Source organism: Polyodon spathula, chromosome 27 (genome assembly GCF_017654505.1).
Source record: "Polyodon spathula isolate WHYD16114869_AA chromosome 27, ASM1765450v1, whole genome shotgun sequence".
NCBI lineage: Eukaryota > Metazoa > Chordata > Actinopteri > Acipenseriformes > Polyodontidae > Polyodon > Polyodon spathula.
The window spans coordinates 919,698-945,410 of record NC_054560.1 but is presented as its reverse complement, the minus strand read 5'-3'; the positions used below and the strand labels follow the sequence as shown (position 1 = coordinate 945,410).

The following is a 25,713-nucleotide window of genomic DNA, read 5'->3' as shown; positions in this document are numbered from 1 at the left end:
AAGCGTGAGAAATGGCCCCCGGCAGAATGGGTGATCATACTAATGCCATTCCTGTGGGGGGAGGCGCAGAAACCCTATGTTGACCTAGACCGAGCAGCGGTTTGCAATGATCCAAAGTTAAAAGCAGAGATGCTGGCCCGACTGGGGGTGACTGCTTCGAGCTCGGGGGTTTTATGACTGGCAATACAACCCTGAGCAGCCGGAGCGTTCCCAGTTATTCGACCTGCTACACTGGCGAAGAAGTGGCTTCACCCGAGCTCAGTGGTGGTCGAGTTGATGGTAATGGACAGGTTCACCCGGAGCCTATCTGTGGCAGTCAGACAGCGAGTAGCAGGAACAGACCCCAGCACCCTGGATGACACCATAGCTGCTTTGGAACGCTATACCGCAGCACAGGTTCTGGGGCATGTGAACCGGCAGGTCCAGGAGAAGAGGGGACCCACTACAATGAAGCCTTCGTCCGCTTGGACCGAAAACCAGCGCCTGGAGATGATCACCGCAGAGGAGCCCAAGGACCACACCGACACCTTCCTGGGAAGCAAGGGGCCCCTGCCACCACCACCAATCAGCAGGAAGCTATCCAGTGCTTTCAAAGTGGCACTATTGGGCATATCACCAGGCAGTGCAGGAGGCATTCACCGGAGTATACCATGTCTCCAAACCAGCTCAGTGAGTACCGATCCCTTTATTGTTAAAGTGAGGGTGGAGGGTCAAGTTGTGGTTGCTCTGATAGATTCGGGGAGCTCAGAAACTTTAGTTACGAGGGACTTAGTACCATTGGAGAAGTACACGCAAGATAGTAAGGATGTGTACATAGAATGTATTCATGGGGACTGTGCAAGGGTGGTGGGTAATTCACTGACACAGGAGACAGACAGGTGAATACCGCACAGGTGCCCAGTTTTATTTCGGGTTGCTATTTTTTCTTTTGTCCCGCAGATGGCGCTGTGGGTCCGTGGTCTGATTTACCAACGATGGTAAACAGAGCCACGGGAATACCAAGCGATGGTACACAACACCGGTGCCCTTGCAGGTGCTTCGAAACAATAATTCAAAACAGAAGGCACAAAGAAACAGGGAAAATAAAACAGTAACAAAACTACAAAGAAAAGGTGCTGCACTTGACAGCTATATCCCAGTTGCCGCTACCCGTGCGACCCGGATCACCGTCCTACACTGCCGGCTAACTAGCCTGCTCCGTTACAATACTCCGGGGTCTGCCCAAGGGTTTCCCACTCTCACTGTCTCGCTGTGAGACTCTTTCTTTTTCTTTCGGCTGATTCCCAGTCCTGGACCAGAGCTTCCGCACTCTCGACGTGTCTAACAGGGCAGACCTGAGGAAACACCAGAGCGTTAACTTATAGGGCTAACAGTCTCCCCCAAGACCCGCCTCTCAGCCATTCAGAGAGGGGGAAAGTCCACACACCCACTTTCCCACCTCCCTGTGTCACTGCCATGACTCACAGGCGGTTGTTGGACAACTGTCGCCCCCTTCCTGCAGCATCGTGAACACACCAGCAGAGTCAGCACAGATCTCCCCTGCTACAGGGACATTAAACCATATCCCGCAGTAGTGATCGGGGTGGAGGTACTGGGCCAGAATTTTTTAGTAAAGGTTGGTGTAGTTCCTGCCCTGCCCTTTGCGATGATCACAGGGAAAAACTGCCCACAGTTTTTAGAGTTGGTTAAAGTAGGGGCAGGCCTGTTGGGACAGGGGGAAGGGACTCAGCCATCCACTTCCAGTCCAAGTACAGAGGTAGAGATGGAGGAGGAGCCCCAACCTTAGGAAGACTGTATTAAACCTAGCACATGTACACTTACTTGGGGGACATTTCGGGGCAGATAAAACGAGGGCCAGGATTTTGCATAGGTTTTACTGGTTAGGGGTGTGGTGCGATGTGGTTGACTTTTGTGAGTCCTGCCAGTGTCAGCGGGTGACCAGTAAGAAGTCCCCTAGAACCCCTCTGGTTCCCGTGCCCATCATAGAGGTCCCATTTGAAAGGATAAATCAAGGATTGATTTAATAGGGCCCCTGCCAAAAAGTCGGGATTTGAATGTGTTAATGATAGTAGATTATGCTTATAGAGAGAATGGGCCTGGTTAACTACAACGTACATCAACCAGGGAGGCGGAAGACGCACCAGATTTATCATATTAATTTGTTGAAGCCCTGGAAAGACCAGGATTGTTTTCAGGCAGCCAGACCTAGAAGGGAGGGAGAATTGACCAGGGGGTTCCCTCGCAGTAGCTATGGGTGGTCACCTGAGTAAGTAACAGCAAGTCGAGTTAGACTGACTAGTCCAGGGAAATGTAGCAGTCTTCTCAGACCTCCCAGGGTCCACACACCTCACACCACACTGGATCGAGACTGAACCTGAAGTTAAAGTACAGCAAAGGTACATTAGGGTGCCAGTGGTGCAGCCCAGTGGTTATGGTGGCTAAACCAGACGGGTCAATTCGATTCTGTATAGATTTCAGGAAATTAAATACTGTTCTAAGTTTGATGCTTCTCCCATGGCCCAGGGTAGATAAGCTCCTGGAGCGGTTGGGAACTGGCAAGTATATCTCCACTCTGGATTTAACTAAAGGATACTGGCAGGTGCCGTTGACCCCGAGCTCCTATGAAAAGACAGCCTTTGCCACCCCTTCTGCCTTTTGGTCTACACGGGGCCCCTGCCACATTTCAGAGGTTAATGGACCAGGTGCTGCGTCCTCACACCTCCTATGCTGGGGCGTATTTGGATAATGTCGTTTTATTTAGTGATGACTGGCTTACCCACTTACAAAGCCTATAGGCAGTGCTAGACTTGATCAGGGAGGCAGGTTTAACTGCAAACCCAAACAAGTGCCGGTTAGCCTTCTCTGAGACCCAATATCTAGGGTATACTATGGGGCAGGGGTGGTTGAAGCCCCAGGAAAAAAGGTGGAGGTCATTCATAATTACCCTTGTCCAAAAACCCATGGAAAGATATTACTTGTGGGGTCGCTGTTTCAGACTCGTCACTGACCATTCCCCTATTAAGTGGTTGTATAGCCAGAAGGATAGCAACCCACATCTTACATGTTGGTTATTGACCCTCCAGCTTTACTGTTTGGATATAAAACACCGGGCTGGTAAGGAACATGTAAATACTGATGTGCTGTCAAGGCTGCTCTGTTCTCTTTTCCAAGGATATGCAGCTGCAAAGAGGGAGGGAATGTGAGCCAGCTCACAAGTTCACCACCAGGAGGCGTTTGTGGCAGTCTTGGTACGAGCCCACAGGTGTTGCCAGTAATGATCAGATAGACCTGTGGGCAGCATCCGTGCCTGCCATAACGTCAAGGAGTTAACGGGCTAACAGGCTGCAGGTGTGGTTAGGTAGGCGATTATGGTTTCACCATTGTTACATTGTTAGACTTAATTGGCCCACACCTGTAGCCAGTAACAGCCCAATACCTGGCTGGTAAAAGAGGGCATGTACCGCCAGCCTGGGGGGCTGTTTGTTTTGTTTTCTGACCCGAGAACATCCTGGGTTTATCTGTAGAAGAGCCAGAATGGAATAACTGGAATCCATGTGGGATAATGCTGTGGTTCTTTGTGTCTGCGATTCCCTGTTCTCTAAAGGGGCTATGAGGAACGGCTTGTCCGCTGCTGGGACTCACAAAGGACCAGAGTGCCGAACAAGGGTAGGAGAAGGGTTTCCTAAAAAGCCAAGAAAGCTAGAAAAACCCCAACCCCCAGGTGGAATTACTTATTCACCAACTGGATGTGGTTATCAGTCCAGGTGTTTTACATCAGAATTTTTTTGGTTGTTTTATTTTGTTTGAAATCTTGTTTGAACTGTTTGTTTTCTTTTTGGATACATCTTGCCAACAGAGCTGGCACTTCAGTATAAGAGCGAGCCTTATTGAAGAATTAAGAATCTGTATAAATAGCCAATCGAAAAAATATGATTTGAATTAATGCAAGAACAGCGAAAGATACGATCATGCCCCGCTTGAGTAATGAAGATCTCCTGGTTGCTGTCGGCATGATTGAAGGCGACCTGTCTGTGAGAGAAGTTGCCCAGAGAATGAAATATTCTGGTTCAACAATCTGCAGACTAGTCCAGAGAAACAAGGAAACCGGCTCTATGAAGGACAGGCCCGTCCTGAAAGGCAGACAGTCACCACACCGTCCAGGACCGTTACGTTGACTGATGCGTTGTTCAAAACAACTGGTGGGGCAACTGCAGCCAGCCAACCTTCACCAGCTGGCTGCAGCTGCCCAGGAAGAGTGGCGGAACATCCCACAGCAGTCTATCCCGAGGCTGATAAGGTCTGTGCGTCAGTGCTGTAAGGATTGTGTTAATGCTCAGATCTAACTAACCTGCTTGATTTTTTTGAGGATGCAACATCGATAATAGGTAATTGCAAAGCATATGACATGGTTTATTTAGATTTCCAGAAAGCTTTTGACAAAGTCCTGCATAAAAAATTTTCAAACTGAACACAGTAGGGATTCAAGGAAACACATGTACATGGATTAGGGAGTGGTTAACATGTAGAAAACAGAAAGTACTAATTAGAGGAGAAACCTCAAAAAGGAGCGAGGTAACCAGTGGAGTACCAGAGGGATCAGTATTAGGTCCTCTGCTCTTCCTAATCTACATTAATGCCTTAGATTCTGGTATATTAAGCAAACTTGTTAAATTTGCAGACACAAAAATAGGAGGAAAGGTCATTCAAAATTATCTAGACAAGATTCAAAACTGGGCAGACACATGGTAAATGACATTTAATAGAGAAAAGTGTAAGGTACTGCATGCAGGCAATAAAAATGTGCATTATAAATATCATATGGGAGATACTGAAATTGGAGAAGGAATCTACGAAAAAGGAGTTTTTGTTGACTCAGAAATGTCTTCATCTAGACAATGTGGGGAAGCTATAAAAAAGGCCAACAAGATGCTCAGATATATAATGAAAAGTGTTGGAAAAAAAAATTCCATTTAAATGCATCAAGATTTCTGGTTGTAACACAACAAACTGTGAAAACGTCCAAGGGGGTTGAATACTTACTATATGCACTGTATATAGTGAAAAGTGTTGAATTTAAATCAAGGGAAGTAGATATTGCTACTCTAGAAAGAGTGCAAAGAAGATCGACCAGAATTATTCCGTATTTAAAAGGCGTGTCATATGCAGACAGGCTAAAATAATTTAATCTATTCAGTCTTGAATAAAGAAGTCTACGCGGCGACAATGTCAACCCAAGGGACTTTTTCGACCTGAAAAAAGAAACAAGGACCAGGGGTCACAAATGGAGATTAGACAAAGGGGCATTCAAAACAGAAAATAGGAGGCACTTTTTTACACAGAGAATTGTGAGGGTCTGGGACCAACTCCCCAGTAATGTTGTTGAAGCTGACACCCTGGGATCCTTCAAGAAGCTGCTTGATGAGATTCTGGGATCAACAGTCTACTAACAACCAAATGAGCAAAATGGGCAAAATGGCCTCCTCTCATTTGTAAATCTTATGTTCTTCTATTATTATGCCCTTTGAATTGTTGTCCATTATTCTGACCCATATTGATTTGGCTTTATTTTCTTTGTCCAGGTTTAACACCTGGGCTTCAAGACTGTTTCTTATGTATAGCGCTACCCCTCCACCTCTTCTGTCCTGCCTGTCTTTCCTATAGAGTGTATACCCACAAATATTATATTCGTCCCAATCACTCTCAGACAACCCTTATCACATCATAGTTACTTGTTAGTGCAGTAGCTTCAACTTCTAAAATTTAGTTTCTGATACTTCTAGCATTTAGATAAATACATTTAACATTTGTCTTGCCTGAGTTGTCCTTGTTTTGATGTGATCTCCCTTCTGTTTTTTTTTGTTGATTTCTCCCCCCTTCCTTTCTAGTTTAAATGCTTCTGAAACTCCACAAGGATCCTTTCTCCGAGTAGATTGGTCCCCTTTTTATTTAAGTGCAATCCATCCTGCCTATATAGATAGTCCTTGTTTTAGAATGTAGTCCAATGTTCAGGAAAGGTGATGCCTTGTTGTGTGCACAACGATTTCAGCCATGCATTTTGATTATGTATTTCCAGTTGTCTGTATGCTCCTTTGCAAGGCGCTGGTCAGTATCCTAGAAAATACCACAGTTTTTGTCTTGTCTTTTAATTTCCTTCCGAGCTCTCTGAATTTGTTTTGCAGGGATTTTGGCCTGTCTCTTCCAATGTTTGTACTGATGTGGACGACGACTACCCCGTCGTCTCCTGTTCGTTTTATGAGCCTGTCCACGTTCTTAATGATGTGTGTGACAAAAGCTCCTGGAAAGCAGCACACTGTTGTAGTAAGGGGGTCCAAACTGTGAACTGAAATGTATGTGTTTCTCAATATGTGGTCCCCAACAATCATGACCTCCCTTCTTTTTGCTAACCGGCCACCAAAGTTAATAGGGTCCTGAATGTTGTTCCTTTCGTTCTCTTGATGTTGGTTTTGATCATCTAAATTTTGAAGTGGCTCAAATTTGTTTGATGTTTTGATTTCGGGTAGCTGTTTTTTGACAAAGTTTCTATTTTCCCTGCTTCTGCCTACCTGAACCCAGCTGGTTTGACCCTCCTCTTCTATCTCCCTGGTAGCTTTTAGTCTGTTAGGGGTGGTACAGACTTCCAGGAATTGTGGGTGTGCCAGCTCCTCAAAATCCTGTTGCTGTCTCATTTCCTGCAGTTCCATTTCTAGCATACTTACTAGTTTAAGCAAGCCCTGGATTGTGCGCCACTTTGCATACACTTGGTTTAGCTCTGCTGGGTTTTCTCAGATTTCCCACATCATGCAGGTGTCACAGATTACTGGTTTGAAGACCATGTCATTTTTTTTTTTTTTTGGAAGTTTAGTTTAGCTTCTGCAGCTGTCAACCTGCTTTCAAACTGCTTTTAACTGCTCTGTACATTTCCACGGCTGTACTTCTCCCACGCTGTCGATTCCACGCACTGGGAATACAGCTTGGTTTATGTCTGTATATACAATATGTTTAAAACAGCATTGGGCGAGTGTTAATTTCGAACTCTGTTAATGAGCGTCCTCACAATCACACAATAATCCCTCGTTACAGAGCGTCCTCACAATCACACAATAATCCCTCGTTACAGAGCGTCCTCACAGTCACACAATAATCCCTCATTACAGAGCGCCCTCACAATCACACAATAATCCCTCATTACAGAGCGTCTTCACAATCAAACAATAATCCCATACAGCGCGTCCTCACAATCACACAATAATCCCTTATTACAGAGCGTCCTCACAATCAAACAATAATCCCTCATTACAGTGCGTCCTCACAATCACACAATAATCCCATACAGAGCATCCTCACAATAATCCCATACAGAGCGTCCTCACAATCACACAATAATCCAATACAGAGCATCCTCACAATCACACAATAATCCCTCATTACAGAGCGTCCTCACAATCAAACAATAATACCATACAGAGTGTCCGCACACTCACACAATAATCCCTCATTATGGAGCATCCTCACAATCACACAATAATCCCATACAGAGTGTCCTCACAATCACACAATAATCCCTCATTACAGAGCGTCCTGACAATCACACAATAATCCCTCATTACAGAGCGTCCTCACAATCACACAATAATCCCATACAGAGTGTCCTCACAATCACACAATAATCCCTCATTACAGAGCGTCTTCACAATCACACAATAATCCCATACAGAGCATCCTCACAATCACACAATAATCCCATACAGAGCGTCCTCACAGTCACACAATAATCCCATACAGAGCGTCCTCACAATCACACAATAATCCCTCATTACAGAGCGTCCTGACAATCACACAATAATCCCTCATTACAGAGCGTCCTCACAATCACACAATAATCCCATACAGAGTGTCCTCACAATCACACAATAATCCCTCATTACAGAGCGTCTTCACAATCACACAATAATCCCATACAGAGCACAATCACACAATAATCCCATACAGAGCGTCCTCACAATCACACAATAATCCCTCATTACAGAGCGTCTTCACAATCACACAATAATCCCATACAGAGCATCCTCACAATCACACAATAATCCCATACAGAGCGTCCTCACAGTCACACAATAATCCCTCATTACAGAGCGCCCTCACAATCACACAATAATCCCTCATTACAGAGCGTCTTCACAATCAAACAATAATCCCATACAGCGCGTCCTCACAATCACACAATAATCCCTCATTACAGAGCGCCCTCACAATCACACAATAATCCCTCATTACAGAGCGTCCTCACAATCACACAATAATCCCATACAGAGCATCCTCACAATCACACAATAATCCCATACAGAGCGTCCTCACAGTCACACAATAATCCCTCATTACCTAAATTTGGTGAGGATTGGTGCAAAGTTCTGGAAAACAGAATGTTAAATACGTAGAGCTCAACAATTGAATGCTTTCTGTTATTATCTCTTTAAGTAACGAGTAAAGCGTATGATTAATACTCCTGGCATCTGCTGTTGACAAAGAGAATTTCCACTGAAAAACTGAAGTTTCACTTTCGATTTCTGTGTATGAGGTAGCAATCTGAGTGCAGTAGATCTGTGTCTACTAGCAGACTGTTGTTAGGAGAATCATAGATAATCTACAGGGCAATGCACTGACAAATAGTAAACTAATCAACAAGGCAATGCATTGACAAATAGTAAACTAATCTACAGGGCAATGCATTGACAAATACTAAACTATTTGTTCTTGTCTTAAATGATTTATTATGTTTTATTCCAACATGATGTCAGAAGCTCCAATTCACAAAAACCTTTTAAAAACCAGCTTTCAGTTAAAATGAAAGTAATATAATAAAGGAAATAGAAGAGTATTGTATTTTAATTTCAGTGGAAATCTCAAACAGTAAAAAAAAAAAAGCTGTAAGTAGATCATTCTAAGTCTCAATATGTACCATATATTTCAAAATAGAATGTTTTTAACAGCGCTGAATAAGAAGACACTGGCAAACTGAAAATGCAAAATAAAAAAAAACAGAAACAGGACCACTGTGAAATGTACCTTTTTATGACTTCTGTCTGGACACTTGATAACAATGCTCTGTGTAGTAATTCTGCAACTTTTCTACATATGCCTGTTGATGCAGAATCCAGTATAAGAAAACTGGTAGTTCTGCATTTCTTTCTGTAATTTTTTCCAGCACTCTGCTATTCAGTCCATTCTTTTGCCCAGTCATATATGGTGCATCCTCTGTTGTAATCCCAGCTAGTTCCTTCAAAGGTTCTTCACGTTCTTACACACATTTTTTCCTTCAAAATTCTGCACTTTCCATGGCTTCTTGAAGTAAAAGTAATTTCCTGTGGTTGTGTTCATGATTAAATTAAAAGAGCTTCAATAACATTAAAGATAATCTTACCTGCCATTTCAGGGCATACCGCATCAGTTGTGTATGTTATAATCTATCTCATAACTGCAACCATTGCACTGCAAATCAGACATGTTGGTTAAAATTATTCAGTGAAAAAATTATCTGGCTAATGATTTAGGAATCTTCAGTGTTCCGCCTCCACCTTTCACTTCCATTGCATCTCCAGCTACTGGTTTTAAATGTTATGCAAAGTAAAATAAATAATTTAAAGAAGCCTTCGCTTCACTAACCTAATCAAAATTATACGTGCTGTGCTGTTACACGTCTGCGTGAGGAAACGGACCCTGTGCGCCACTTGAGTGGCTATTTTACTACCTCTTTGAGCTGGCAGACTGCACACGTTGAATACTTGTGTTATATTAAAGAGGTGGTTGTTTTAAAGAGGAGTTTCAAAACGGTACACTACAACATCAGTGCAAGTTTAGAAACTAATGGGCAGGCCGTACGCATTTATTTTATTTTTTTTTTGCATCAGACAAAGAATACATGTTAAAATGAAAAGGTAAGCAGAGCAGTTTCACTTTGTGTTGCCTCTGCCAGTCCCCTGCGGAGGACTGTGTCTGTTGATCACTCATTTTCGGTCAATGTAAGCTGCCTCCACTTTCGCTACTGACCAAAAGATACGCCTGGACTGCTGGGGCTTTTTATATGAAGGTGGTCACGGGTAGTTATTGTAGACATTATTGTAAACATTAAATTATCGCTCACAATACATGTAGTGTGCACGGTGTGGTATGTAAATTAGCCAAATGCAGTTCACGCAAATTAATGCATTCTCTGTTAGTAAATGGGGCAGTAAATGTAGATTTATCACACATGTTAGGCTCACTACTTTAAGTGCGCACTAACTCCAAATTTAGTGCCCTTTCATAAATAAGGCCCATTGTGTTCATTACAATTAAGAACATCTTCTTGATTCATTGCAAGTGCCTCCATAGCATGCTCCACAGTTTGATGCTACTTTTAGTTAGTTGGTTCCCCCTCTGTGTTGATTTCTCAGTCATTGGTTATTTTTGTGTTCCCCAGAACCATCCCCTCTTTGCTATTTACAACGTTCTTAAAGTGCATACAAGAGTTCTACTACATATTTCAATTCTTGTTATAAACTCTGAGGTAAACATTATAATATTTAATTTCCATGAAAAGAACACCCTCTTCCTGTTGTGCAACTTAATGAACATTCTAGAGATTGGGAGAGTTCCAATAACAGCACAGTGTAGATTTTTTTAGCAAAACTCCCTCTTAGTCACAAAGAACCAAGCGAACTAGATAGACATAATTTCTTTTTACCAGAATGGCTGGATTACGAAACTTGTTCCTTGGAGTTTTGTTGGTAATTCTGGTAGTATGGGCAATAGTGGCTACCATTTTTGCAGTAAAGAGAAATAATGAGAATGATTTACACTTCTCTAACTCCTCTGACTTGCATGAGACAAAAGTGGAATTTCTGGAGATGAGCAAAGAAAACCAGACTAGACTACAGGCTATGCTGGCTCAGGGTGAAAAAAACCTGAACACAGTCAACTCATCCCTTATCTTGTGCCAGGAACAAAAGGTAAGCTTCAGAATGCTCTCCTGTACCTCGAGCAATCATGAAAAATAACAGTTGTTTCTTTAAATTTGCACTTACACTTAAGAGATTTTGAGGTATTGAAATCCAGTGCTGGTATATAGTTAATTTAATAACAAAGTAAAATAGTTTTGTTTTCACTAAGCTGTATTTTCTACAATTGAACAAATGCATAGGTCAGCATTGGGAAAAACGAGTGCATTGAATTCTAGTTTTTTCCGTTTTGATTTTGGCAGAATGCAGTTATTTTTGGCTGTGTGGGGGAGTTTGAAATTTACTGTATAACTGTTTGTTATATGTTACCTTTTTTTAAACTTTTAAATTAAGATTTACTTTACAATATGTGTGTTTTTTGTTCAGAAATACTAATAGTAAATTACTGATTCTTTTTTTTTGTTTCAGATCATTTTACATGACAATCTCACTGCACTGCATAATGAAATTTTGACCTTTGCCAATGTCACAGCAAAAGTAACTCTTATGCAAGGTACTTGGGGGGCATATCCTTGATTTTGGTGTCTGTATTCTTACAGTGTTTAGCGTGGTCGTGTAGCGGGCAGTGTTGTGTAATGCACTGTTCCCTGAGAAGAGGTTAAAAGCACTAACCCAGGTCCTCTAGAGATAAAGCATAGCGCTGATACTGCTGTACAAAGGAGCCAGCTCCTTGTAAGGAGCGTATATCGGGCTTATGTCTTTGTGTGTGATTACGTCACCTACCAGCCCTGCTGCTGCCCTTCCCCATGCATGCCGTGTATATAAAACAAGACAATTTTTATACTTGCCGTATATTACTTTTTTGTAAGGGATGATATTGGATTCTGACCTTCCAAACTTCGAAATTCCAAACTTCTTTATACCCTCTGTTAAATGTTGAACACTATGGGAGGTGAAAAATGACAAAAATGAAATAACAAATGTGCACGCGTTATATATGAAAATGTGTAAGGGTCGTGTATTAAACATACAAATACTAAATACAGTACACCTTCGCTATAACAACCCTGTTTGGGTCCAAAGCCTTTTGTTCGCTACAGTAAAAGGACAATCCAAAATGAACAAGCTGCTGGAGTAAGTTACCTTGGATAAAGGCATTAGCTAAATTATTAATAATATTAGTACTGTTTTTATTCTTTGATTTTCTTTATTATATGTCACTACTACCACTAATAATAATAATAATAATGATAATAATAATAATAATAATAATAATAATAATAATAATAATAGCAATGAGACTGTGAATAAAAGTAGAATTACAGGTACAGTACCTATTTGTGGCTGCATCCAGTATTCTGGCTCTATCCTATTCATTGAAGAACACAGTACAACCCCCCCCCCCCCCCCCCCCCATCAACAAAGTTTCAGTTTTCTTTCAATTGCAAATGTTAATTCAAATCCTGGTTCCTTATTTAGAGCTGTACGAGCCAACATCATCATCAGTTTTTTTTCTTTTTTTTGAAAATCAGTATTTAATCGTATAATAAAGGCCACATAGCGAGGATGTAAACAGTATATCTACACTTGGCTGACAGTTTGGACCCGAGGCTGTTGCTGCACTTGGTACTGTAAGCAAGCGCCATAAATTTAAAAAAAAATGACCGGTATATTTTAGAAATCACATTAAAGAAACGAAAAAAGCCATGTCAACATGCTACGTTTATACAGACCATAGAGGCTACAGAAAGCGTTATTTAAGTCTGGAATAAATTTGCGCAACAGCACTGCAGCTTCTTGTCTCTGAGTTGCATTGCTGATGCTATCCTGCCACACTAATTGCCTTGAACAACCAAGACAAGCCAAGCCAAGTATGGTGGCCTGGTCATAGCCAACAACCCAACGAGCCACTTCTGAAATGCAGAACACGTATCAAAGAGCACACCAATCACACAGAACCTCCAGTGCCATCAGACCTACCTGAATGGCCTTGGTTGAAGTTAGGAGCAGATTTCTTCATGCCTGACAGCAACAACTACCTCACTGTTGTAGATTTTTTTCTCTAGATATGTAGAGAGAACTAACCTTACACCAACAAGATCATCAGACTTCATTGTACACCTGAAGTCCATCTTTGCATATCACAGGATTCCGGAGACTCTTGTGACGGACAACGGATCACAGTCTGTGGGCTATACTTTGCTACATTTGCAAAAGATTATGGTTTTAGTTCCAGCAAAGCAACGGCGAAGTGGAGCGAACAGTTCAGACTGTGAAAAACCTGCTGAAGCAAGCTAAAGACCCATACCGCATGCTTCTAGCGTACAGGTCTACACCTTCACTCTGACATCACCCAAAATGACAGGGACCAACCACAGCTGACAGCCACAGTTTTGCCATCCTTGTCTACTCCTGTGAACTGGCATCCTCCTACTACAACCCAAATGACAAGATCAGGAAGACTAAGCAACAAGCCTCAGAGACTGAATCTTTGAAGGACTGAGATTGTTTTAAAATGTAAATACAGCAGTCCGTCGCGTATCCGACTGCGGTGGGACCAGAGTAAGGGCGGATATGTAAAAACTCAGATAAATGAATCCTGCTTTAATACCATGTGACAGGGTAGCCGTGTGTTGACGTCAGGCCAGAAGCAGGGACCAAAAACAAACGCAGTACTGCCGGGCAAAAGACGCGGTGTGCTCCGTTTTTGTTTAAATAGTAAAACAAAAAAAAAAAGCAAAATAAAAGTTTTAACAAAAATAAATCTTGAACACAAAACACAACACTCAACAAACGCAGTACTGCCGGGCAAAAGACGCGGTGTGCTCCGTTTTTGTTTAAATAGTAAAACAAAAAAAAAAGGCTTAACAAAAGAGCAAAATAAAAGTTTTAACAAAATAATCATGAACACTAAACACAAACAGTAGGTCAGGCTGGGCAGCTGCAGTTGCTGTCACTGTTCCTATTCATATTTGAGTCTAGTTTTTAATCCACTCGCTGACTCTCGTTCCTCCTTTCAAACACCCACCTTGAGCAGGGAGAGCTGCAGGTTTATATACCGTGGCCGAGGGGTGTAACTAGCTCGTAATTATTCTATTACCCCTCGGCCACAATCTGCATGAGTTCATTAACGTGGATGGGACTTCCCATACACGCTGCAACACAATACAAAACCACACAGCCACGCCATCACAAATACAAAACCACACAGCCACGCCATCACAAATACAAAACCACACAGCCACGCCATCACAAATACAAAAACACACAGCCACGCCATCACATATACAAAAACACACAGCCACGCCATCACAAATACAAAAACACACAGCTACGCCATCACAAATACAATAAATAAATCAAAATACAAAGTAAATATAAAATATGCACAGAGGCAGGGAGTACCCCATTCTTAACTAAATATAAAATAAAAACAAAACAATAACGTCACGGACGGCACCTTGTTCATTCTTCACATACAAAAACATTTTAAAGTAGGGCTTTGCCTTGCCCCCTTTTCATGTACAGGGCTCCTGGCCCTGTTACATACCATTATACAAAGCTGTAACAATTACTATATTCACACAATTAGCGTTTTGAGATTCAGCTTTTATTAGGAAGCTCCCCTAAATCCCTTGTTTAGAAAGATACAGGGTATTAATGCTTGTGACTGCGTGCATCCGCTGCTGAGTGACAGGCAGGAGATCGAGACGGAGGTTGAAGTTGATACACCCCCCCCCGCAGGCAAACAGGATTTATTTACAGATCAACACACTGAACAGCTCACATGACACTACCAGCAATGGCAGCTCATGGAGTGCATACAACACAGTGTACGAAAACTTTGGTGGGCTCTACAATCCCTGAAGAGAAGAGCAACTGGAATTATTTCGGGTTTAAAAGGCATGTCATATGCAGACAGGTTAAAAGAATTGAATCTATTCAGTCTTGAACAAAGAAGACTACGTGGCGACCTGATTCAAGCATTCAAAATTCTAAAAGGTATTGACAATGTCGACCCAAGGGACTTTTTCGACCTGAAAAAAGAAACAAGGACCAGGGGTCAGAAATGGAGATTAGACAAAGGGGCATTCAGAACAGAAAATAGGAGGCATTTTATTACACAGAGAATCGTGAGGGTCTGGAACCCAATCCCCAGTAATGTTGTTGAAGCTGACACCCTGGGATCCTTCAAGAAGCTGCTTGATGAGATTCTGGGATCAATAAGCTACTAACAACCAAACGAGCAAGATGGGCCGAATAGTTTCCTCTCATTTATAAACTTTATGTTCTTAACTAATCTTCTCTGTTCAATAATAAAGGAACTCCGGCTGTCGTCAGTTTCGATTTGCTCACTCACTCCTCAGGATCCAACCCTGGTTCTGGTTCTCTCTCTCTCACACACACACGTCTGTAAATTTCAGCTTCTTTAGCCCAGTTGGCTTTGGTTTTGCAGCAGCCCTGAAGTGAATAAATGGAACCTTTGTTATACCCTGGCCCTTGCTGGATACACAGACTTTATCTGCCTGCATGAACAAGATTAGTGCCGTTGGTCGGCTGGTCGAGAGGGCAGGACAGTCCATCTCCAGTAACAATAATGTACTTCATTAATATGAATTAATTACAATAAATACGCACTACTTACAATATACATTTACACAAAAACCTGCCCAGCCACAGTGTTGTGTACACTTGCATTAGTGTCTGGTTATTTACACAGCAGTAAAATTCATAGGTTTACGAAAAACAACAACTTTCAATTGTAAGCACAACTTGCTTACTGTGGTGTTAGGAGTTGTAAAGCACGTGTTTACTGTGGTGTTAGGAGTTGTAAAGCACATGTTTACTGTGGTGTTAGGAGTTGTAAAGCACGTGTTTACTGTGGTGTTAGGAGGGGTAAAGCACGTGTTTACTGTGGTGTTAGGAGGGGTAAAGCACGTGTTTACTGTGGTGTTAGGAGTTGTAAAGCACGTGTTTACTGTGGTGTTAGGAGGGGTAAAGCACGTGTTTACTGTGGTGTTAGGAGTTGTAAAGCACGTGTTTACTGTGGTGTTAGGAGTTGTAAAGCACGTGTTTACTGTGGTGTTAGGAGTTGTAAAGCACGTGTTTACTGTGGTGTTAGGAGTTGTAAAGCACGTGTTTACTGTGGTGTTAGGAGTTGTAAAGCACGTGTTTACTGTGGTGTTAGGAGTTGTAAAGCACGTGTTTACTGTGGTGTTAGGAGGGGTAAAGCACGTGTTTACTGTGGTGTTAGGAGTTGTAAAGCACGTGTTTACTGTGGTGTTAGGAGGGGTAAAGCATGTGTTTACTGTGGTGTTAGGAGTTGTAAAGCACATGTTTACTGTGGTGTTAGGAGGGGTAAAGCACGTGTTTACTGTGGTGTTAGGAGTTGTAAAGCACGTGTTTACTGTGGTGTTAGGAGGGGTAAAGCACGTGTTTACTGTGGTGTTAGGAGTTGTAAAGCACGTGTTTACTGTGGTGTTAGGAGTTGTAAAGCACGTGTTTACTGTGGTGTTAGGAGTTGTAAAGCACGTGTTTACTGTGGTGTTAGGAGTTGTAAAGCACGTGTTTACTGTGGTGTTAGGAGTTGTAAAGCACGTGTTTACTGTGGTGTTAGGAGTTGTAAAGCACATGTTTACTGTGGTGTTAGGAGTTGTAAAGCACGTGTTTACTGTGGTGTTAGGAAGGGTAAAGCACGTGTTTACTGTGGTGTTAGGAGTTGTAAAGCACGTGTTTACTGTGGTGTTAGGAGGGGTAAAGCATGTGTTTACTGTGGTGTTAGGAGTTGTAAAGCACATGTTTACTGTGGTGTTAGGAGGGGTAAAGCACGTGTTTACTGTGGTGTTAGGAGTTGTAAAGCACGTGTTTACTGTGGTGTTAGGAGTTGTAAAGCACGTGTTTACTGTGGTGTTAGGAGTTGTAAAGCACGTGTTTACTGTGGTGTTAGGAGTTGTAAAGCACGTGTTTACTGTGGTGTTAGGAGGGGTAAAGCACATGTTTACTGTGGTGTTAGGAGTTGTAAAGCACGTGTTTACTGTGGTGTTAGGAGTTGTAAAGCACATGTTTACTGTGGTGTTAGGAGTTGTAAAGCATGTGTTTACTGTAGTGTTAGGAGGGGTAAAGCACATGTTTACTGTGGTGTTAGGTTTGACACCATGTTGCACACTGGTTCCATGTAACCACTATTATTTGAATTTTATTTTGCTCTTATAAATGTTGTTCAGCACTTTGACAGGACCTGGTCTTTAAAATGCGCTCTATAAATGCAATGTTGTTGTAGCTTCAATTGATCTTTCTGTGTCTTTAGGTGAAATTGAATCAGTGCAACAGACCTTGACACAAACATCACAGGACCTGCAGAGTTTCAAAGCCAAGTATGCAGAGACTGTGGAAGCAACTGGCAGAGAGAAACAACAATGTGAGACAAGGAAGGATGAGCTGCAGCACAAAATGTGAGGACAATACAATACAATACAGTATAATACAATACAATTCAATTCAATACAATACAATACAATACAGTATAATTCAACACAAAGCAATTCAATTCAATACAATACAATACAATTCAGTATAATTCACATTTCTATACTGCCTTACATCCCAAGGATCCTAAAGCACTTCACACACAACAAAACAAGAAAAAAAAAAACTTAACTCATTAAATGAAAAACATTTCTAATGCAACTGTGCAAACTTTCATAAAATTTAAACTAAAAAAGCGAGAAATGTGGTTAATTATAAATTGGAAAAAAAAAGATAAAAAGCTAGTTTGTAAAAATAGAACAATGAAAAAGGGCAATACAAAAATGTAACAAAATTGGAATTAAACAATAAAAACACTTTAATTGTAAGATTAAGCTATAAAAAAAGATAAATAAATAAAAATACAAAATAAAAACACTAAAAGGTTAGTTTACAAAAGCTAATTTATAAAAATAGTTTTTTTTTTAATGTAGATTTAAAAACATTAAATGGAGCTCTTATGTGCTGATTGTGTCCGCCTTGATTTTGCTCCAGTCATACATGCATTTATAATCTGATACAGTATATTTATACAGATGTTTTAAACTAAGTACTGTGCGCTTTCCCTGCGATTCGGAGCAGTTAACAGTTTCTTATTTGGCCCAATTATATAATATGGTGCCATATCAGATCAACTTTGTTGTATTTGTCTCAAATTCAACTTGTTGGGTTTACTCTGCAGCACTGCAAGTTACATCGCTAGCTTCTTATCTAATGTGTAATGGTCCAAACAAAGAATTCTGTAAGTCTTGTATACTCCTTTAATCAGCTACACACATCTCAAATGCAGTTTTTAAACTAATGTTAGAGCAAACATGTAATTAAAAGGAAGTCCTCAGTTTCCACGTGTTGCTCCCAGGAAATTCAGTTACACTCACTGCCTAGGTCATGTGACCTCAGCAGTGTTACGGTCTGAAAGCATGTCAGTCAATAGGGGAAGCTACTGGTTAATTAAGGACAGAAAATAAACTGTTGAAGGGGTGGGAGCAATTGCCCGAGGAAGTGCAACACTATCTAAATCTATCTAGCGCTATACATTTGACCTAAGTAAGGAAGAGAACTGCACAGCACGTAAGATTTCTGGAATTATTTTGTTAGCTACAATCTCATTCGCTTACCCCTGGAGGCCTGGGCTTCTTCAGCCCAGGAAACAACTCAAAGGACTTTGGAATGTATAATACTTTGATAGTAATAAGCAGAGAGCAACAACATCACTAAGGAGGTGGAACACAGTAGAATATTTGGCAGTTTTCAGTTTCTGCTTGGCAGAGGTCCCAGCAACAGATTTAATAAGGGGAAATCCTCACAATGGCTGCAGATAGCTGAATTGTCTCTCACCTTGCATGAACTCGAAATTCACAAGAGAAAAACACACACCTGTATCAACAACAATGGGCAACAATTACTGTTACTTCTTTGCTAAGGTTCTTTCTGGGTGAAGCACTGCTATAATGCCAATAGTATTTCTTAGTATTAATAGATGTTAAAAACTGGCACTATTGGTTGTGTGTCGGTAAAAAGAGACAAAATGAGTAAAAATGTATTCGAATTTGGTTCAGGTTTTTCAATGTTACTAAATGCTACCACTAAGTATACAATATTATACATACATGCATGCATATATGTGGTTTAATTAACATTAAATATTGCAAGTAACCCATAATTTACTGTAAAGGTTATGTATTTAATCACATGCAGATCAGTGTAATGTAAAGCATTATTCAAATGCTGGTGGCACAGTAGATTGTACAGATCAGTGCTAAACAGTATATTTCTAATGTGATAGTGGAAATCCTTTAAGAAACTAATGTACTGTATAACTGGAAATTGTGGCTGGTATTAAATTTGCTACCTTGGTAGATTGACGGTTTTTGAATTGGCATTTATCACTAGCACATTCACAAGTGTTGTATTTTTACTTTTAATCTCAAACACATTCAAAATTGTGTTTACTTAATGAAATGTGTCTATTAAACAGCATCTCATTTACAGTAACTAGTTATATCATCTATAATGTCGCTGCAGCAAGAGAATAACAAAGGCCTGGTAAAAATGAGTTATAATATTTATCATTCTTATATGGCCCTTCAATTTTAAGATATCAGTAATTGGAAGGATTACTAACTGCAGTCCGCTTTGACAGGCATTTGCTCACTCAGTTTTAAAACTTTGCTATGGTTAACACACACAGTGGAATGATCACACTGTCATGTAGTAATTGAAGGACAGTATTGCACGGGTGAAAACTTGAACAATAAACATAAATGCTTTAAATTTAAAACTGGTTAATAGACTAGCAAGCACTGGCAAAATTAACTTTTCTGTATGGTGTAGAAGTAATTTATTTTAACATATTTATTAGGGACTTTGTGTTACCTGCTCTGTGGATAGGAGTATCTACACGTATCGACAATAACAATCCAAAGTAAATGTCCACCATTGTTACAGATTTTCTATCAAGTTTGACATAAACTATTTTGACACTAAACTATTACTAACCGCTTGTAAAACAAATAAATAAAAATAACAAAAAAGATGTCATGGCAGAGAAGATGTATGTAACTATTTTGTTAGTAACAAGTAATCCCATTACTTTGGACTAACTTCGTGTTCTGTGCCTTCAGACTTAGTCAGGATTCAGTCTCACTGCTCGCTGTGGTGTTTGTCTTTGTGTTGCAGTCAGTCTCAATGCTCGCTGTGGTGTTTGTCTTTGTGTTGCAGTCAGTCTCAATGCTCACTGTGGTGTTTGTCTTTGTGTTGCAGTCAGTCTCAGTGCTCGCTGTGGTGTTTGTCTTTGTGTTGCAGTCAGTCTCAATGCTCGCTGTGGTGTTTGTCTTTGTGTTGCAGTCAGTCTCAATGCTCACTGTGGTGTTTGTCTTTGTGTTGCAGTCAGTCTCAGTGCTCACTGTGGTGTTTGTCTTTGTGTTGCAGTCAGTCTCAATGCTCACTGTGGTGTTTGTCTTTGTGTTGCAGTCAGTCTCAGTGCTCACTGTGGTGTTTGTCTTTGTGTTGCAGTCAGTCTCAATGCTCACTGTGGTGTTTGTCTTTGTGTTGCAGTCAGTCTCAGTGCTCACTGTGGTGTTTGTCTTTGTGTTGCAGTCAGTCTCAGTGCTCACTGTGGTGTTTGTCTTTGTGTTGCAGTCAGTCTCAATGCTCACTGTGGTGTTTGTCTTTGTGTTGCAGTCAGTCTCAGTGCTCACTGTGGTGTTTGTCTTTGTGTTGCAGTCAGTCTCAGTGCTCGCTGTGGTGTTTGTCTTTGTGTTGCAGTCAGTCTCAGTGCTCGCTGTGGTGTTTGTCTTTGTGTTGCAGTCAGTCTCAGTGCTCACTGTGGTGTTTGTCTTTGTGTTGCAGTCAGTCTCAGTGCTCACTGTGGTGTTTGTCTTTGTGTTGCAGTCAGTCTCAGTGCTCACTGTGTTGTTTGTCTTTGTGTTGCAGTCAGTCTCAGTGCTCACTGTGGTGTTTGTCTTTGTGTTGCAGTCAGTCTCAGTGCTCACTGTGGTGTTTGTCTTTGTGTTGCAGTCAGTCTCAGTGCTCACTGTGGTGTTTGTCTTTGTGTTGCAGTCAGTCTCAGTGCTCACTGTGGTGTTTGTCTTTGTGTTGCAGTCAGTCTCAATGCTCACTGTGGTGTTTGTCTTTGTGTTGCAGTCAGTCTCAGTGCTCGCTGTGGTGTTTGTCTTTGTGTTGCAGTCAGTCTCAGTGCTCACTGTGGTGTTTGTCTTTGTGTTGCAGTCAGTCTCAGTGCTCACTGTGGTGTTTGTCTTTGTGTTGCAGTCAGTCTCAGTGCTCACTGTGTTGTTTGTCTTTGTGTTGCAGTCAGTCTCAGTGCTCACTGTGTTGTTTGTCTTTGTGTTGCAGTCAGTCTCAGTGCTCACTGTGTTGTTTGTCTTTGTGTTGCAGTCAGTCTCAGTGCTCACTGTGGTGTTTGTCTTTGTGTTGCAGTCAGTCTCAATGCTCACTGTGGTGTTTGTCTTTGTGTTGCAGTCAGTCTCAGTGCTCACTGTGTTGTTTGTCTTTGTGTTGCAGTCAGTCTCAGTGCTCACTGTGGTGTTTGTCTTTGTGTTGCAGTCAGTCTCAGTGCTCGCTGTGGTGTTTGTCTTTGTGTTGCAGTCAGTCTCAGTGCTCGCTGTGGTGTTTGTCTTTGTGTTGCAGTCAGTCTCAGTGCTCACTGTGGTGTTTGTCTTTGTGTTGCAGTCAGTCTCAATGCTCGCTGTGGTGTTTGTCTTTGTGTTGCAGTCAGTCTCAGTGCTCACTGTGGTGTTTGTCTTTGTGTTGCAGTCAGTCTCAGTGCTCACTGTGGTGTTTGTCTTTGTGTTGCAGTCAGTCTCAGTGCTCACTGTGGTGTTTGTCTTTGTGTTGCAGTCAGTCTCAATGCTCACTGTGGTGTTTGTCTTTGTGTTGCAGTCAGTCTCAGTGCTCACTGTGTTGTTTGTCTTTGTGTTGCAGTCAGTCTCAGTGCTCGCTGTGGTGTTTGTCTTTGTGTTGCAGTCAGTCTCAGTGCTCGCTGTGGTGTTTGTCTTTGTGTTGCAGTCAGTCTCAGTGCTCACTGTGGTGTTTGTCTTTGTGTTGCAGTCAGTCTCAATGCTCACTGTGGTGTTTGTCTTTGTGTTGCAGTCAGTCTCAGTGCTCACTGTGGTGTTTGTCTTTGTGTTGCAGTCAGTCTCAGTGCTCACTGTGGTGTTTGTCTTTGTGTTGCAGTCAGTCTCAATGCTCACTGTGGTGTTTGTCTTTGTGTTGCAGCCAGGAGCAACGCTCTAAGATCAAGGATCTCGAGGTGAAGCTGTTGGCACTCAGTGGGGTGAACAGACCTGTGCCCGTTCACAGCATCACTGCTCTCTGCATAACAGCCCTACTAGTGGCTCTTCCTGTGTGAGTACTCAATTATACAAACAAGAAAAGCAACTGAGATCATATCTCTTCACAAAATGTTAAATGAATTGTAGTTAACAAAATGATTCTAGAATCTGTTGTTCACTTCAATCTGTTATGTCGGTGTTGAATGTCCAGATTTGAAAGAAATGCATTTAGAGTAAAACAATTTTAAAATGATCTTTGTTTGCAAGCCATGCTTTCAGTTAGTGTTGCACTCCTGGAGTGTGAAATTGTCCCCACCCCTTATATTAAATGGCTTATTTTTGTCATTTATCAGCCATCAGCTTCCTTTATTGACTAACATGCTTTCAGCCAATAACATGACCCAGAAAACACTGGTCAGGTCAAATGACCCAAGAAGTGCAAGTAGAATTGATATCCTAATGCATTGAAACTGAGAACTTTCTTTAACCTTAGGTACCTTGTAATTGGACTTGTTGTATTTGAGCAATCTGCATATCCCAGACTAAGAGTCACTATGAAAAGGGGACCTCTGATTAGAGTACTATAATAAATAAGAGCATTGGTTTTCAAACCTTGGTTAGCGTGCCTGTAATTCAGAAAAGACAAGAACACCATGTGGGAGGCTTTCTTTGATTCTGGGGGTGAGGCTACAGCGCCTCCCTATCTTATCATGAGTCAGAGAGTTTGAAATGCAGTGCTTACCTTTCAATGGGTCCTGTCACCCAGTCTTGGATGTACTGTGACTGCTGTCAGAGGCTCACCTCAAAACAGAGCGGCTCCCACCGGCCATCAGGTGAGATCCTGGACCACAGTGTTGTAATACAATGCCACATTGTATATTGTATATTGTTGCAAGTGCTAATAGGGATATTAGCTGTTATGAGGTTATAATGGAACTTGTGAGAACACTCCACACTTACTGTTATACAACTATTTAGAAGTTATTTATTACCTTTGTCTAAGATAAACATTGTAGTTCACTGAAAGAGTTTTTGAGAGCAAGGCTTGAGTGTCCCTGTGGTTGAGAAGAGGTGTCATTATTTAGAGTCATCTTCTCAGCTGTTCTTTATTTACTGTTCTGTTATTGAGTAATAATGGAATGGCTAACCTCAATGGATAATGGGAGAGCAGTGTCTATTATAAAAATAGTTAATGGATTTTAAAGCCTTGGATATCACTCCTTACAACAGGAAAAATATAAGGAATTTAATAAATCAATTACCTTTCCTTTTTCTCTTTCAGGAATATGTAGTTGAAAGGAGCTTTGAATCGGGAATATGAAGCACAGCAGAGCTGCAAGAGTCTTTGAGAATCCTACAGTACTTGCAGAGGCAATGCTTAGGAACACCTTGAACATACACTTTGTTAATAAAACTGCTGGGGAAAAAAGCACTTCATATTTTTTCAATGATGTGATATTTTTTATGTTGAACAAGAAGTTACTGTATTATAATAAAGCAGTACATTTGAGATCAACCCAAACAAATGAGTTTTATGTAGAGTTAAAAGACCAAAGGGTCTATGTTATTAAACAGTGACAGAAGTAAATATCACCAGCCTTGTAGTTAACAAAATGATTCCATAGTTTTTTTTGTTTTTCACTAATATTAGTTATGTAGGTCAGTGCAGTTTTAAAAGAAGCACAAGAGATGTTAAGCCTCTGCCCTCTTGCTTGAGCAATGTGTTCTGTGTCCACCTCCTTTGTCACCTGGGGCTCTAGTAACAGCTCTGTCTCTAGTGTACGTATCCCTGCGCTCTTTTCAGCTCTGTATCTCTAGTGTACGTATCCCTGTGCTCTATTCAGCTCTGTCTCTAGTGTACGTATCCCTGCGCCCTTTTCAGCTCTGTATCTCTAGTGTACGTATCCCTGTGCTCTATTCAGCTCTGTCTCTAGTGTACTTATCCCTGCGCTCTATTCAGAAACCAGCTTGTTGTGACTGAATTGCTCATTTCCATGTTATATATATGGATAAAAACCCCACTGTTGAAGGATCATTGGTAAGGCTGTGAATCTGAAGGAAAATGAAGACCAAAGAGCATTCTACAGAAGTTAGAGATAAAGTAATACAAATGCATAGATTAGGGAAAGGGTACAAAATAATATCCAAGTGTTTGGATATCCCAGTGAGCACAGTTGGATCAATAATCAGGAAGTAGAAGCTGCATCACACCACCCAGGCACTGCCAAGAAAAGGCCGTCCCTCAAAACTCAGCACTCAAACAAGAAGGAGACTTGTGAGAGAAGCCATAGAGAGGCCAACAATCACTTTGAAAGAGCTACAGAGTTCAGTGGCTGGAGTAATGGTGCACCAGTCAACCATATCAAGAGCTCTGCATAACACTGGCCTGTATGGGAGGGTGGCAAGAAAGAAGCCGTTACTCAAAAAGTACCATCTGAAAGCACGTCTGGAGTTTGCCAGAAAGCATGAGAGTGACCCAGCTGCAATGTGGGAAAAGGTTTTGTGGTCAGATGAGACCAAGATAGAGCTTTTTGGCCAAAACTCAAAGCGCTATGTGTGGCGCAAACCTAACACTGCCCATACCTCAAGACACACCATCCCTACAGTGAAGTATGGTGGTGGCAGCATCATGCTGTGGGGATGCTTCTCATCAGCAGGGACTGGGCATCTTGTTACAATTGAAGGAAGAATGGATAGAGCAAAATACAGGAAAATACTGCAAGAGAATCTGCTTCAGTCTGCTAAAAAACTGAAGCTTGGGAGGAAATTCACCTTTCAGCAGGACAATGATCCCAAGCACAAGGCCAAAGCAACACTGGAGTGGCTCAAGAACAAAAAGGTGAATGTCCTACAGTGGCCCAGTCAAAGTCCTGATCTCAATCCCATTGAGAATCTGTGGCACTATTTGAAAATTGCGGTCCACAAGCATCGTCCAACCAACCTGAACAACCTGGAGCAAATCTGCCAAGAAGAATGGGCCAAAATCACTCCGACACTGTGTGCAAAGCTGGTACATACTTACCCCAAAAGACTTAAAGCTGTTATTGCAGCGAAAGGTGGCTCTACCAAATATTAATGTGTGGGGGTTGAATACTTATGCAAGCAAGATATTTTCAGTTTTTTATTTTTTTTTAAATATTTCCCAACATAAAACCAGTGTCACCTTACAATAATCGATTTGAATAATTGTGTTTTAAAATAAAATATCGAACAGAACGAAATTTCAATGTACCATTTGTAATTCAGTAATATGAGAGAATTAGCCAGGGGTCTGAATACTTTTGCAAGGCACTGTATATATATATATATATTTTGTTTTACCTACATTTGTTTTATACTACATTGTCTTTTATTTTTTTTGTTCTTTTTACAATATTTTTTGTAATTACAGCTTTGGTAAGTCTGTGTGAAGCATCTTGAACCTCTTGGTATGAAAGGCGCTCAACAAATAAAATTGTTTA

The 25,713-nt window shown here is 41.3% G+C and overlaps 1 protein-coding gene across 1 annotated transcript; it reads left to right on the top strand.

The window, feature by feature from the left end:
* The first annotated feature begins 10,648 nt into the window (after positions 1-10,648).
* LOC121301255 lies at positions 10,649-24,331 on the top strand. The gene is made up of 5 exons (XM_041230419.1): positions 10,649-10,985; positions 11,403-11,487; positions 17,242-17,386; positions 22,197-22,325; positions 23,535-24,331. The coding sequence occupies exons 1-5, from the start codon at positions 10,725-10,727 to the stop codon at positions 23,542-23,544; spliced, it is 630 nt and encodes a 209-aa protein (XP_041086353.1). The 5' UTR covers positions 10,649-10,724; the 3' UTR covers positions 23,545-24,331.
* The last annotated feature ends 1,382 nt before the right edge of the window (positions 24,332-25,713 follow it).